At 39.9% G+C, this 13,842-nt stretch overlaps 1 protein-coding gene across 3 annotated transcripts in view; it reads left to right on the top strand.

The window, feature by feature from the left end:
* The first annotated feature begins 13,614 nt into the window (after positions 1-13,614).
* The window catches only part of MTF2 (metal response element binding transcription factor 2), a 24,852-nt gene continuing 24,624 nt past the window's right edge, over positions 13,615-13,842 (top strand). For all 3 annotated transcript variants that reach the window (XM_041483264.1, XM_041483263.1, XM_041483265.1), the window contains exon 1: positions 13,615-13,832. In XM_041483264.1, coding sequence (XP_041339198.1) covers positions 13,828-13,832 — 5 coding nt within the window. In that variant the 5' untranslated portion in view covers positions 13,615-13,827. The remainder of the gene's footprint in view (positions 13,833-13,842) is intronic.

The following is a 13,842-nucleotide window of genomic DNA, read 5'->3' as shown; positions in this document are numbered from 1 at the left end:
ACTGTTTCCTTCCCCTTTGCAAGTTTCTGTGAACTCTGACTTAATCAGTGTATTAGCTTTAATTTTATCCTAATAGATTATTTCCTATTATTTCATATTCAGATTCTTATAAATGCTAATGTTTCTACTGCACAAGGAGGTGGAGCCACCACTTACCCAAAAAGCAGACACAGCCTGTCAAGGATTCCCTTAACTCGGTATAAACAAATCATGAATCTATTTGAGGAAAAGGACTCTTCCAGCCAACAGGTTTCATTTCTAAGGCTCTATTTACATGGTCACTTTAATCTCACATAATTCCACCCTGCTGCTGAGGCAGATGGTGTCACCTTCTCTTGCTGTTGGTTCCTACCTTCTCCCTTGGGCCGGCACAAACATTTCTGTTGTTGTATAAAGATTATATAATATAAAGATTATATATAAATAATAAGTATAAGTATAAAGATTATATATAAAATATAAAGATTACAATCCTGTATGCATTAAAGATCTAAGAAAACTCCTTAAATATTGTACTCAGAAGAAAAGTTTTTAAGGTAGTCAATGGCAAGCAAATGCAAAACAACAGTTTGCATTTATGTTTGCATGTCTGTATTTCAAAGTCTACCAAGACAACACCGTTCAGATTCAATCAACCAATAAAATTAGGTTTCCTTTGTACATATTTGTGCTTACAAGTTTACCTCCTCTATTAATTGCTGGAGTTGTGAGGTTAAAGAATTTTACCCAAGATTAATTGAGGTTATATGTTAAAATGCATGGTCAGAGTACACTTGCTAGCATTAATTTATTTCTGGTTTGGAAAGCCTTTTATAATTTTCAGATAACTTATTTTCAACATGGTTATTTTACTAAATTATCCCAGATATTTCCTTCTTTGAGTTAGAGGCAAAATAAAGTTATAATCCACTCTGAACTTCTTTTACTTAAAGTAAAAGACTTCTTTGTTCTGTTATTTTATGCTTGTGGTAGTCATCTGTTAAAAACCACAAACCTTTTACAACAGAAATGTTAGTCTTAATTCCTATTTATGGGCTTTCCAATAAACAGCCTAGCTGGCATTTTCCTCATGCCCTACTCCCATTTCCCAAAATTTCTTCCCCTGAATTAACACTTTCACCTTCCTGCTTACTTTATAAGGTAAAAGATAGAGCTAGGACATATCCAAGTCCTAGCCCATACTCTTTAAAAAATCTTCTTAGGTTCTAAATAGTAGATTCCAGTACTGAAGCTGGTGCACACTGATATGAGAAGGTCAAGATGAGGAGATGAGCACAATTCAGTTCAGAAAGAAGATGCTAATCTTTAACTCCTAAGGAAGTATAGTATTGGAACAGTCACCGAGCAGGGTGGTACATTTTTCAGCACGTGGTGCACTTAGAAGAGCTCTGACCTAAGCACAAAGCAGAAAACAGCTGCAATGGTTTAATGCATTGCTACCCCCATTTGTCCTGCCATCCCCTCTGCCCGAGGACATTTCCACAACAGAACTCTTTCAGTTCACAGTCGAGCACATTTGCTTTAATTGCCTGAGAAGTCAGTTCCTGCTAAAATGCTAGACTGTGAACCTCAGCTAGTGAGGCACAGCTCTGCCCTGCCTTCTGCCAGCTATGGCACAGAGGAGAAAAATGGGCAGAAAAGCAACTACAGATAGCAGAGCTGCTGTGTGAAGCCCTTTCCTCACTCATCCTCTACTACTTACACCTACTCCCATGCTGTTCTCTCACTTCTGCCAAGCAGCTCTTTGCATAGCTGAATGAACTGTCTCCTGAACTCAAATTTAAAATAACACAGAAAAAGAAAAAATCCACATCAGTTCCCCATAGTTTTTGATTATGTATGCCACTGAAGAGTGCCATATTCAGAAATGCAGGAATACCTTGACATTTGGAAGAAGTGGCAGAAACAGGAACTACTTAAAATGAGGTACAATGAAAAGTACTTCAAGTCTGCCCTCAAACTGATGTCTCCTTATAATACATGCTCCAACCTAGTGATTTGTTGGGCAGAATGAATGAAACCTTGTGTTATGGAGGAATTTGAACTGCTAATCATTGTGTCAGGCCTTAAATCATACACAAGTAAATCTGCTTCAGTTCACAGGCTTTAATGAAGCTGGAAATCTGGTCCCATAAGCAAGAATTAGTACAGTGTAGTATCAGTCTTCATGATATTGATAAAAATTAATCAAAACATAACACTTTGTCTTACTCTTTTGGGCTATATTCAAAACATCTATACATGAAATCCATAAATTTTGAGCTGAGTTGTTACAGGATTCTAGCAGCACCCTCGAAAAAGCAGTAATGATTAGAAGAAATCTCTAGGAAAGAAATACTTCCTTTAAGAAAACCTCTAATTGTAAGGTATCAAATTTTAGGCAAAAAATAATTTTAATGTATTTTTAGTAGTAGCTTATTGAAGTTGGCAATTTTGAGGTAATTTGTAACACACTTTCTTAAAAAGCTTATCACCACTTATGAAGGCCACATCTATATTACTGACATTCCAAACTCTTAATAAATATATGTACAGTTAGTCTACTTAAGTATTTATCATTGCGATTTTTTCTAGATAAAAGTTTTCGCTTCCCTTTAAATAAACAAAACAACAGACAGTCAGGTGTATTCCTGGCACAGAGCAGATGCCTTTCGCAATCCCTAGAGTAGGCAATGTATTGATTATATATTAATTAATTCCTGGAGCCTACTTCATGGAAAGTGCTGTGGGATTGTTGATCGAAAATGCCAGTAGGCATTAAGTAGTAATTGAATTATTTTAAATTTGTCGACATCTAAATTTCCATGGTACTTAGCAGGAATTCCCACTGTAAATATAATTTCTAGAATTAAGTAAAACTATTTTATTTTTAGACTGATTTTTTTAGATTGAAAAATGCTGTTTTAAGCAAAGTAGGGAGCTACTTTCACACACACATTTTCTTACATCATCAAAAATACACAGGCAGAATAAACTCAGTAGTCTAAAATATGTTCTTTGGGTTATTTTCTGTGTAGTAATATAGTACATATTCCTGAACAACAGATTTTTTTATCCATCTATTCAACATAGTAAAAAATGGCAACACAATAAATGCCAAGTTATAGCATTTCTAAAGGCGTTTTCTTTTCCCTAAATGAATGACAGAAGGCAATTTGGAGCAGTAACAGTTTAAAATTCTATGAAATAAAATTAAAAAATAACCAAGCTCATGCTAATATAATATACAGTATTATTTTTAGCTCTATGCTTCATTCAACTTCGAGTTAAGTATCAATACACTCATAGATTGACTATACCATACCAATATGCTAAAAAATACCTTGTCAAATTAGGCTTATGCTCAGTTATTACAAGGCTCTAAAAGTCTGGTGTTGCAGTTCTCATTGATCAGTTCTGCTGCATACTTTAACAGCAACACTAAAGTTCACAATAGAAGAACTTATTTTTGTATTGCCCCATCACAGCTCATTTATTTTTGTATCACAGACACACCATTCCACCCCTCCACCCATCAATATAGTCAATTGTTTTTAATTAGAGGTTATTTTTAACCTGGATTATATCCATTATGAAATTTGCAGCACAAAGTTTTTGCCTGCACTAGGGGCAGTGTGGAGAACACCCAAGAAGCAGACTGTGGTCAAAACTTAATAAAGCAGCCCAACTGCTAAAGGAAATGCATCATGGAAGTACAACTAACTTTGTTATTTGACAATGTTGTATCTGTAAGAACATAGGCCTTAAAATTAATTTTAAGATTGCCCTGCATGAATCTACATCAGAAATCATGCTGATTCCTTGTGTTTTGTTTAAAAGAAACCAAAGCTGCATTTTATATACAAAAAATTTTGCTAAAATGTCTAAATATATAAGAAATAAGCTCTTGCAGTTAATTAAATATTTTATTATCTCAGAGGAAACACACTGAACACATATCTTTTGTGCTAAATGGAACATATTCAGTGTCATTATGGTGAACAGTGCAACTGTTGTGCCTGCCCTGAGTTCTCACTGCCCTCTTTCCAAACAGCGTTCAAATGACACCACCATCACTCTCAGACAGAAGCTGCAGCAGATAAAACATTTTCTTTTGACTGAGCAGGCAATCAGACCCTTTCTAGACCTTTTGTATTAAAGTGTAGCTGAACAAAAGGAAACGATTCACAAATCCACATTTCCAACCCACAACACCAATTTTGGTTGGGATTTGGGAGTACATCTGAAAAAAAAGAAGTAATGGGTGAGGTAAACTGAAGACACAGAGAGTCTTTGTTAGACCTTTACATCTCTAAGAAGGGTTAAGTGGTAGCTGGTCAATGTAGCCATTGTCATTGACACAAATAGTGTGATTTCTATGAAAATATTCCTAATTACTACAGGTACTTATTTTCTGTTTTGTCTAGATATTTATTGAATAATTTGTTATCATTTAGGCTGACCTTGATGTGAGATTTGCACAGTTTGCAATCAACATATTTTGTGACTTCCTTTTTATACACAAACAAACAGACTTACTGTGTGTTGACATGCCAGCTTTTACCTGTTTTATCCCAGCTTCTTGTTCTCATTGTGCAATTGTCCACACAAAAAACCTTTCTCCACAGTATTGTTTGAACCTGGACTCATTTACAAACTGAGGATATAGGTGTATATCTGGTTTTACTTCCAGTCAAACTCTAACAACAAATATAATTTCCCATTAGGAATCGATAGTTACAATTTGTTTTAATTTAAAACCAGAGCAGAGTGGTATCTATTCAACTTTTCCATCTCCCTTTTTTTCCCCATCCATCTTCCCAGCCATCATGTGAGATTCAAAGTTCATTCTAAACAGAAGAAAAATACATTTTCAATAAATTTGCTGTTTCTGATTAAAAAAAAAAAAGTTTTAAAATAAGGCCTGGATTTACAGGTCTAGCAAGTAAGGGTGCCCTTTTCACCACAGGCTATCCGTTGGTAATTAAATCACACCAGTAATCTGATACAGCATTAGATCTTCAGTAGCATGATAGCACTGTCACAGGCATTTTACATCCTAGAACCTGCAGTAAATTAAAAAGTCCTTGGAGACCATCATTGCTTGACCTTTTGGTCTGCTGAATTCCAGGCAAGGCAGAAAAAAATCAGCTCTACTTTTAGTGACCTCCTGCACATTAGTTCAGCGTCTTATTGATGCTTGCCTACATTTCGTCCTGTCTGTGGCAAATACAGCTATAGAATTGATCCTACCTGAGAAATTTGAGACAGCTGGTAAAGTTCCTGGGAGAGGCAAGCTGACAAGAGTGTGTTGTAAGTTGAAGAAGAATTAATCTATGGCAAACTGACTTCTGACTTAAATAATCCTCACACATGCTTATTAGGTCTTCCCTTTTGTGCATTGTCTTCTTTAATTTGCCTCAGCTTTTTAGGGTGTTGTCATATTGACAAGCCCTTTGAATGTGGTCTTTCATGTCCCAAAGTTTTCTTCACATCTGCTTATGGCAGGTCTGGGTATTCTCCTTTGCATCTCTCATGGGCAGGTGGATGGACCTTGACTGGGTGTCTTGGGGCACAGCAGAGCCATCAGAGCCCCTCTATGGCCAGCAGTGCTGCCCTCAGCCCAGCCAGGCTCAGCCCATCACATGGCACCTCTCAGCAGCAGTGAATTCACAGGGCCAGGTGCCTGCTTGGCAGCCCTGCCTGGCAAACCTGCTTTGCTCACACAAGAAGCAGCTCATTTGTCTCATAATAGAAATACTTCAATTGTTCACTTCATAAGCGGCCCATGACCACGGAAATGTATTGGGTATCTGAAAGAGATGGCAGCCCATGGGATCAAAATGAAGGTCAGCTTATGTTTCCTTTTTGGCTTGTTGTAGGTGTAACTTAACTTAACTGTAACTTAAACACAGGAGGAAACAAACTCCTGTAACTTAAACACAGGAGGAAATAAGCCTTTTCTCTCTACATTTCCATTTTGACATGAATATTTTTATTACCTCTTTTGCTACCTCAGTTCTGTACTCCCTTTTCAATAGGTACATGCTCTCAGCTCCTGGGCCCCTGAAGTCTTCAAGCAGACCTGTCTGCAAATAAATCCATTTTTACACATACATGCATGTGTTATATATACATATATACATTAATGTTTTTCAGCAGGAGCAGTTCACTGAGCTGCCACATCTGCATGGCTCCTGGCACAGGGGAGAGCCAGCATGTCCCTGAGCAGAAGTGACTGCAACCTTAGATGGCAACAGCTGTTGGACAAGTGTGGCTGAGTCAGGTAAATGTACCCTCAGCTACAGCTGCAGAAAAGAGATGGTTTTAAAGCTCCTTGCTGGTGTTCTGCTCCCCACCCCCTTCTTCAGCCCAGGCCTCTCCTGCCTCTGGGAGGAGTAGGTTCAGGGGACTGAACCATCAGAAGACATTTTAACCACTGCTGTGGGCTTAGTTTATTCTGCTGAGGGTACGGAGCTGGTCAGAGGAGCACCCAGGTGGGCTCGGTGGGAGCCATGGCAGCATCCTGAGGGAAGCAGCAGGACTGCCAGCTCTTCATGTGCTATGTAAAATTCACATTTCCATCCCACTGCAAAAGCTGGCAGAGAGGATGACTGGATATTTAACTAATATTTAGAGACTCATCATACAAGAACACAGCACAAGGGAAAAAAAAAAAAAGGAAAAAACTGTCTGTTGCAGCAGCCCCAAATTTTAGGGATAGAGTCAGGACTGTATAGATATGGATCTGCCTCAGTGCTGGTATGAAACAAGCCAAAATAGAAAATAAGTGACTGATGTAATAAGAACTGATTTTGATCCTGTTTCTGTATACTTTTTTTTAGCTGAATGCAAATAAGCAATGCTGTGTTGGAACAAAATCTAGGCTTTCAGGCTGAGAGAACATGACATTAGTGTGGAGTGATCAAAATATGTGTGACAATAGCTATTACATTTGGATTAGCTAAAACAATGACACTTAGATTGCACCTTTCAAGTAAGCATACAAAAGTTAACAAGTGTAATAGTATGATTATTTCTTAAGCATTGCAGGAATGAAGCATGCAACTGGTGACTTAGCTGGTGTGTCAGCCTGGGAACACTTACGGTTCTTTCTGTGCAGCCGCCTGGGGCTGGCTGCAGAAGGGGCTGCTGCTTATCTTCAGCCCCCACAGCTGGGCTGCAAACAGTTCTTCAGCCTCTATTAAATGTTAGCAGGGTCCTGCCGTTCTGTACTGTTCAAAACTACTTTGTCTCCATCTTCATAAATAAAGAGATGCTATCAGGTAGGGGGAAAAAAAAAAAAAGAAAAAAGAAAAGACAAGAAGTGAGGGACTTTCCATCTGAGTGGGACTTGGCAGACCTGCTGAAAGCTTGTTTGAAGGCCCACACCGCATACCAGGTGGCGGGAGAGCAGAAGGAATGCTGTACTAATTCTCCCTCCAGCCAGACTCGTGTCCAGGACAGATTTTTCACCGCAGATGAAATAGCAATATTCTGCCATGTAACTATCTCCTGAGGGGCCGTTAAGCATTCTTTAACTTCAGTTTAGAGTTAAGAGGTAAGTCTGGACTGTGTAGCTACAAAATTTAACCACAAAAGAGCTGGAAATTCTGTTCTAGCAGACATTTTTACAGTCCACAAAGGAGCACAGATGCTGACAGACAAAACCTTACTGTAAAACACTATGATGCTCCAGTCCTCAAGATGTTATGATACAGCCCATCACAATGTAAAATATTTGAGACTGCAATTACTTTTGCAAATCTGCAGAGCAGAGCTAAAGTGAAAGAATAAAATGCTTGCTTAGGCTTTAGCTCTGAAATGCTGACTCTGCATTTTAACTTTAGTCACTAGCTAGAGCTTCAGTAACTGCTTTGAAATCTGTGTTTAGAGAGGAGGGGAAGGAATGCATCACACTGGTGCATGACTAAATTCTCAGGGAGTTTGAGAACCGGAATCTCTTTCTGATCCAAGCAATTAACCAAAATTTCAAGACTTGGCAGCTGTTTGTTTTCTGAAAGGAAGCAATTATATGACCACAGCAGCAGAACGACAGTGCAGGCAGAGAGCAGAGAGTAAACCTTTCTTAAATTCCACCTCTGAATAATGAGCTCAGATTTTTATGAACTGTTCTCTCATGAAAAAGGAGAAAAAGATTACTTAGGACCATACTTGCATATTGTCACAAAATTCCCACTGGCTGGAATAGTAACAAGTTGCAGTTCTCTCACAGTTATTTTGTGGAGCTAAAATACTGCTACATTCACTCCTGAGTCTTCAGCTCAGAAAAAGCAGTATTAGCAGTGAAAACAGAGTAACTCATACATAAGCACTCTCAGCAAGGCCAAACCTAGTCCAACAAGTATTTTTTTCTCCTTCAGGCTCACTCACTGTCTTCAGGTACAAAACAGTGTTAGTGTAACTAAGATAGAAATGAGACACAATGTCTTACAATAAAAGCCTTTCCTGCTCTTAACTAGCATCCCCAAAGATGATGTAAATAATGCAGAAACACTGTAACACTGTGTCTCAAGCTCTTACTATTCCCATCCTTGAGTATCTCAGTCTACAACAATTTTTTTTTTTTTTTTTATTCTGCACAGTTACACATACTAGAACTGAGGGATTGCTTCTTGTTCAGCCACTTCCAGCAAGCAGAATTCAGCCATGGCAGGGTATGAGCTACAACACAGGAACAACTAAGGGCTTATAGCAGAATGATGTGAGCATTTAATAGCTTGCAAGGGCCTTGAATGATGAACTGTAGAGCATTTGAAGAACTATCTATCCCCTACCAAAGATTACTCAGTCATACAAAATCTTGGCTTATGTCTTACAACAAATTTCAGCAAGGTTACACACCTGGAATAAAATTTAAAGTGAATGAAGCATGAAGGACCTTTTACGTGTCAGCTTCTTTGACATTTTTTCAAGCATCTGAAATGTCTGCTATTAGATGCAGAGCTAATAGGCAGAATTAGTTGTTTTGGTTTTTTCTTAACGTGTCTGTGGTGCTTTGAGAAATAGTGACAGAGAGAGATTTAAAGAATAATTATAACATTGCTAAATGTAAATTTTTCGAAGGTAAACAACCCGCTAATGATTTCCAAGTCTAGATGTAGCTTAGTTCAAAGGCTCTTTGTACCACAATCATAGATTGTGATACAAAGAGATCATATACTAACCCACACAGTAATTGCTGTTTAATATATGTATTGCAGAAGGGCTTTAGAGACTTAGCAATTAAAAAGTAGGAGTGTAATACTCATAATACTCTATCTTAAAAAGTTAGCAGAGTTTATATATTAAGAACAAAAAAATAGTTGTTTAGGATTAGTGGGGCAAATATGTTGTTTTTCTATACATTGAATTTAACAGAAAAAAACCCTAGCATTTGACTGGCTAAATTGGGTCAACAATGACAGTGAACACATTTAAGAGGGTATTTATAGTTTAAAATTATTGGGCAAGATTATAACATTCACAAGAAGATGATGGAGTACAGGACAGTTGTTTTCAGTATTCCCTGATCCTTGAGAAGGTAAAAAAGGAAGAAATGGCAAAGTGCTAGTACTAGGAAAAACATGGGTTTGTGTGAAGACCAACGTAAAGACACCTTACCAGCAGCAATATTAACTTACTTTCCTCTCTATTGATGTTATGTGAGGGTGTAAAATTATTAATATACTTGTCTATCTAGAAAAATATTTAAAGATGTTTATTTTTAAATGTTTTTGGTGCTATTTTTATATCTGTAGCATAAAGAGAGAATAATTACTACAATTGTCAGCTAGTTGTAACACAATACAAAATTCTTCATATCTTTCCAGTTGCCTATTTTTTAATTTTGAAATTGAAGATTATTTTCTAAGTTGAGCTCTAATAAATGCAGCATATGTGCATTGTCTTACTAATTAGTATGCTTATGTAAAAGTGGATGTACCATATTTATCTTGATTTAAGATAGGAAAATCCCAGATGAGCTTCCTTGCTGTTTCTGTGCTTAAACAATGCAGAGAAAACGTCCTGGGATCTAATTTTCCCTCTTTGCTGAATTGTGGTCATGACAACCATCTGTACAAGGATAAGCTTCACAGTATTGTCTTATTCAAGGGTATCATTTTGATGTTATGTGGTGTGATACAATAAGGTAATGGCAAATAATACTGTGCAGCAGTTGGTGCTCTCATCTACATACACTGCTGACTTACACTTTTGGTTTTTGTGTGTTTTGGTTTACTTGTTTAATATTTATGTGGACATTGAGGCAACAAAAGTATAAAAACCACTAACTCGCAAAAAATACATTAACGTTTGAGAGAAGGGCTAAAGGAAATGCCATTGTTCTGACTCTTCAAATTTATCCATCCCTGCTGGGTACCAGGGAATTTACATGTTGAATATGAAATGTAGCTTTTCTCTGCTGTGCCAGCAAGGCAAGATACAATTTTTAAAATCCAACACTTTGCTTTTGCATGTGTTTATGGCAAGATATTGCCTAACAGTATATGGACAAATATAAACAGAGGTAATGACAGTGCTAGGTCTTTATTATTTAGCTTCTTTCTAAACACAGCTATTTATAAGATGATGTGGAAAAAAGCTGAATATACCTATTATTAAGCAGAATAGGACAGATAAAAATATTTTTACTCCAAAACTTCTACACAAGAAAGCCCTTACTGACATTGCAAGTAATTTAATTTGGCTTTGGTCACTCTGTGCATCAAAGTACAGACATAATATACCTGGAATTGAAAACACACAGGGAAAGATTGCTGTATTTTGAAATACTTTTGAGATATTAGCAGAAGACAAAAAAGAAAGTAAGTTAAGAAAATTCCTTCTAAAGGCATGCCATACAGTCTTGCTGAATATGAACAGAAGAAATAACTGGTTATTTTAGTTACTACTAGCACTGAACACAAAACAAAGATTCTAACTTGCTCCACATCAGATTAATCATGCACATCTCACAGTATAGTAATGGGAATGCTAGAAAAAGTTGTTTAAACATTCTAAATTGCTAAACCCAGGAAATTTTGCTATTGTTGTTGATTTTTTGGCCTCACATGTCAGTCATTAACAAAGATCCTCCTTCTGCAAATACAGGTTTGCCAGTTTGAGCATTTTAAATTGAAAACCATTTGTAAAGGAGCATTTGCACATTTCCAGTACGATTTCCAACCCTCTAATAATCTGGTCAGGCTGTGCAGAGGAATAACCAATGTTACACTTTTGTGCAAATTTCTTGTCCTGGAACACAAGTTACTGAACTTAAGTCACCTGTGTCCATGTACCCCTCAGCCATTTGATTTACCGGATCTAGCAGATGGATTGGATGTGTAGGAGCCACACACCTGCTGCTCTGGAAAGGGGCTTCCTGTCACATGGAAATTCAGTGACTTGCTGAAGTGATCAAAAAGGATGCTATAGTGTGAGTTACTAAATTAGGTCAGTGGGGGATGAGGTGTCTAAGTGGGAGGTATAGAGCTTGGAATCTTCCTAGCCACCAGTAATAGGTGACTTTAGAGTTTAGATTTTTTTTTCTTGGTAATTGGCTATGAGCTCATATTGTTCTTCTTGGCTATTACAAGAGAATTACATGGAATTGAGGTTGTGGTGAAATACTCATAGTCTGCTCTTTTTAGTAATAAGGCTAAAGGTAACAAGCTTTGGGGGTACATTCTGGCCTAACTAATGCAATCTGTGTAATAGCAAACAAATCAATTTATCAAACCCTAATTATTCTTACGTAGGGATTACTAGTTTGTTTTTGTGCTACCCTCACATAATGCTATTCCAGCAGCAACTCCTAGCTTTGTGACAAGTGGTGTTCTATGGGTAGGATGGGGCCATGCAGCTCTGCAATTCTGCAATGGGTTCTGCAAACTCCTGCTGGGAACAGTATTTTAAGGACAGGGAGTGTAGAGATGGCATATCTTCCTTGTCACAACATTTTGTGTAGAGTTTGTGGGGGTTTTGGAGCTGGTGGTGAAATAAACAATTTGCATTCTAGGCAAGTGATTCTACTTGAACGAATTTAGATTAAAATAATTCTAAGAATACAGCAGGACAACAGGCTGGTAAGACCTTCCAAGTATGACACTGAAAAAGGAAGCTGTGATGTAGCCAATTATTGATGTTTATTCTGTTGCTGACTAGAAAGTTTGCTTTTTAACTTAGTTTAACACATTCTCACACAACCACTGTGATTTAAAAACAAGAATTTGTATGTGGATATACTTCAGATTGAATCTAAATTTTTTTTTCTAAGTTGGCAACACTTTGTCTTCAGCACCAGCAATACCTGACTGCTGTTCACCATACATGAAAATCTGTAAAGAGCAACCAGGGCCCTTTGTGTTGTCCAAGTGTGTTTTTAGCAGATCATCACAACTCCAGAACAGTGTCTAGTTAGTGCATCCGAGGGAGAATTATCCCCTCAAATTTGTATTTAAAACAACTCAGAAAAAGGAATTTTGATTATAAACACTACTTTATTCTGAGGCAACTAGGAACTGGCCAGACTAAGCTGTACTCCAGTGCGCAGCCCAGGCTTCCCTCCCAGTGCCCTTTTCCAGGGATGGCAAACTGCTTCAGTACCTTAGTTTCAGTGGCTTATCCCAAGAGGCAAGATGGCTTTGGGAACCTGGGCAGTTTGAGCAGGAGACAGATTGGAATCCTAAATTCACTATCCAGTCTTCTGAGATCAGCCATTCCTGAGTGACACCAGTTGGTGAAATCTGATCCAGGCAGCACTTGCACTCCGGTGTTGCACAGGGCTGAGCTGCACACAGCAAAGGCCCCGACACGGTCAGGACAAGCTTTAGAGTTTATAAAATCGGGATTGGGCCAAATGAAGCTTAACCATGCGGACCATGGAAACGGGCCCAGTACTGGAGTCTGAACAACGGCAAAACACAGTGATGGAAAACAAGAGGTGTTTCCGGAATTAGAGAATTGTTAGTGTTGGAAGGGACTTCTGGAGATCATCTAGTCCAACCCCCTGCCAGGGCAGAGTCACCTAGAGCAGGTAACACAGAAATGTGTCCAGGTGGGTTTTGAATGAATCCATGACCTCTCTGTTCAGCCTATTCCATCAGCTTAGCTAATACAGATGCTGCTAAAATCTGGAACTGAGGTTCAGCTCATCTCCTAAAATGGCAGCACCCCGATGTCGGTGCAGAGGAGCGCACTGTTGAGTCCGCTGCCCACGGGCCGGCGGCGGCAGCCTCCGGTACCCGCGCCGGGCCTGGCCAACTGCCGCGGCAAGAAGGCGGACCCAGGGTCATTCCACCCGGCAGGGCCGACGCCACGAAGGCGGGGAGCTTTCCCCCGAGCCCGGCCGGGGGTTGCGTGGAGCGGCGGGCCCCGGCACTGCCGCATCCCCTCAGGTGCGGCGGGAACAATGAGCGCCCCAGCCACAGCGAGCCCCGGCGGCGCGCAGAGATCCGCGGCCGGCGCGCTCGCCTAACATAGTCCCTCTTTGTTCACTGGCGGCAAAGGCTGGGCTGCGCCTGTGTCCCTCCGCCGCGGCGCCCCCGCGCCCGCCCCCGGCGCTGCCGGCGCAGGCGGAGCCGGTGGGGCGGGGCCGCGGCCCTTTGTGCTCCCAGAATGCACCAGCGCCTCCTCCGCGGGAAACAAAAATGGCGAGGGGCTGCGCTGGGGCCGGGCTGCCCGTGAGGCGGGTCTGAGCGTCCCTCGCCGCCTTCCGCTTCGGGTCCGCGCCCGGGGGCCCGCTGCACACCGAGCGCCCGGCCGCACCGCGCCGTGCCGCCGGGGGAGGCTCCCGAGCTCGCCGATTTCCCTGTATGAGGCGGTTGGCACCACTGGAGAGACCGAATGAGGTGAGGGGTG

Source organism: Pyrgilauda ruficollis, unplaced genomic scaffold (assembly GCF_017590135.1).
Source record: "Pyrgilauda ruficollis isolate IOZ18807 unplaced genomic scaffold, ASM1759013v1 scaffold6, whole genome shotgun sequence".
NCBI classification, from domain to species: Eukaryota; Metazoa; Chordata; class Aves; order Passeriformes; family Passeridae; genus Pyrgilauda; species Pyrgilauda ruficollis.
This window is presented reverse-complemented; position numbering and strand designations above follow the sequence as displayed.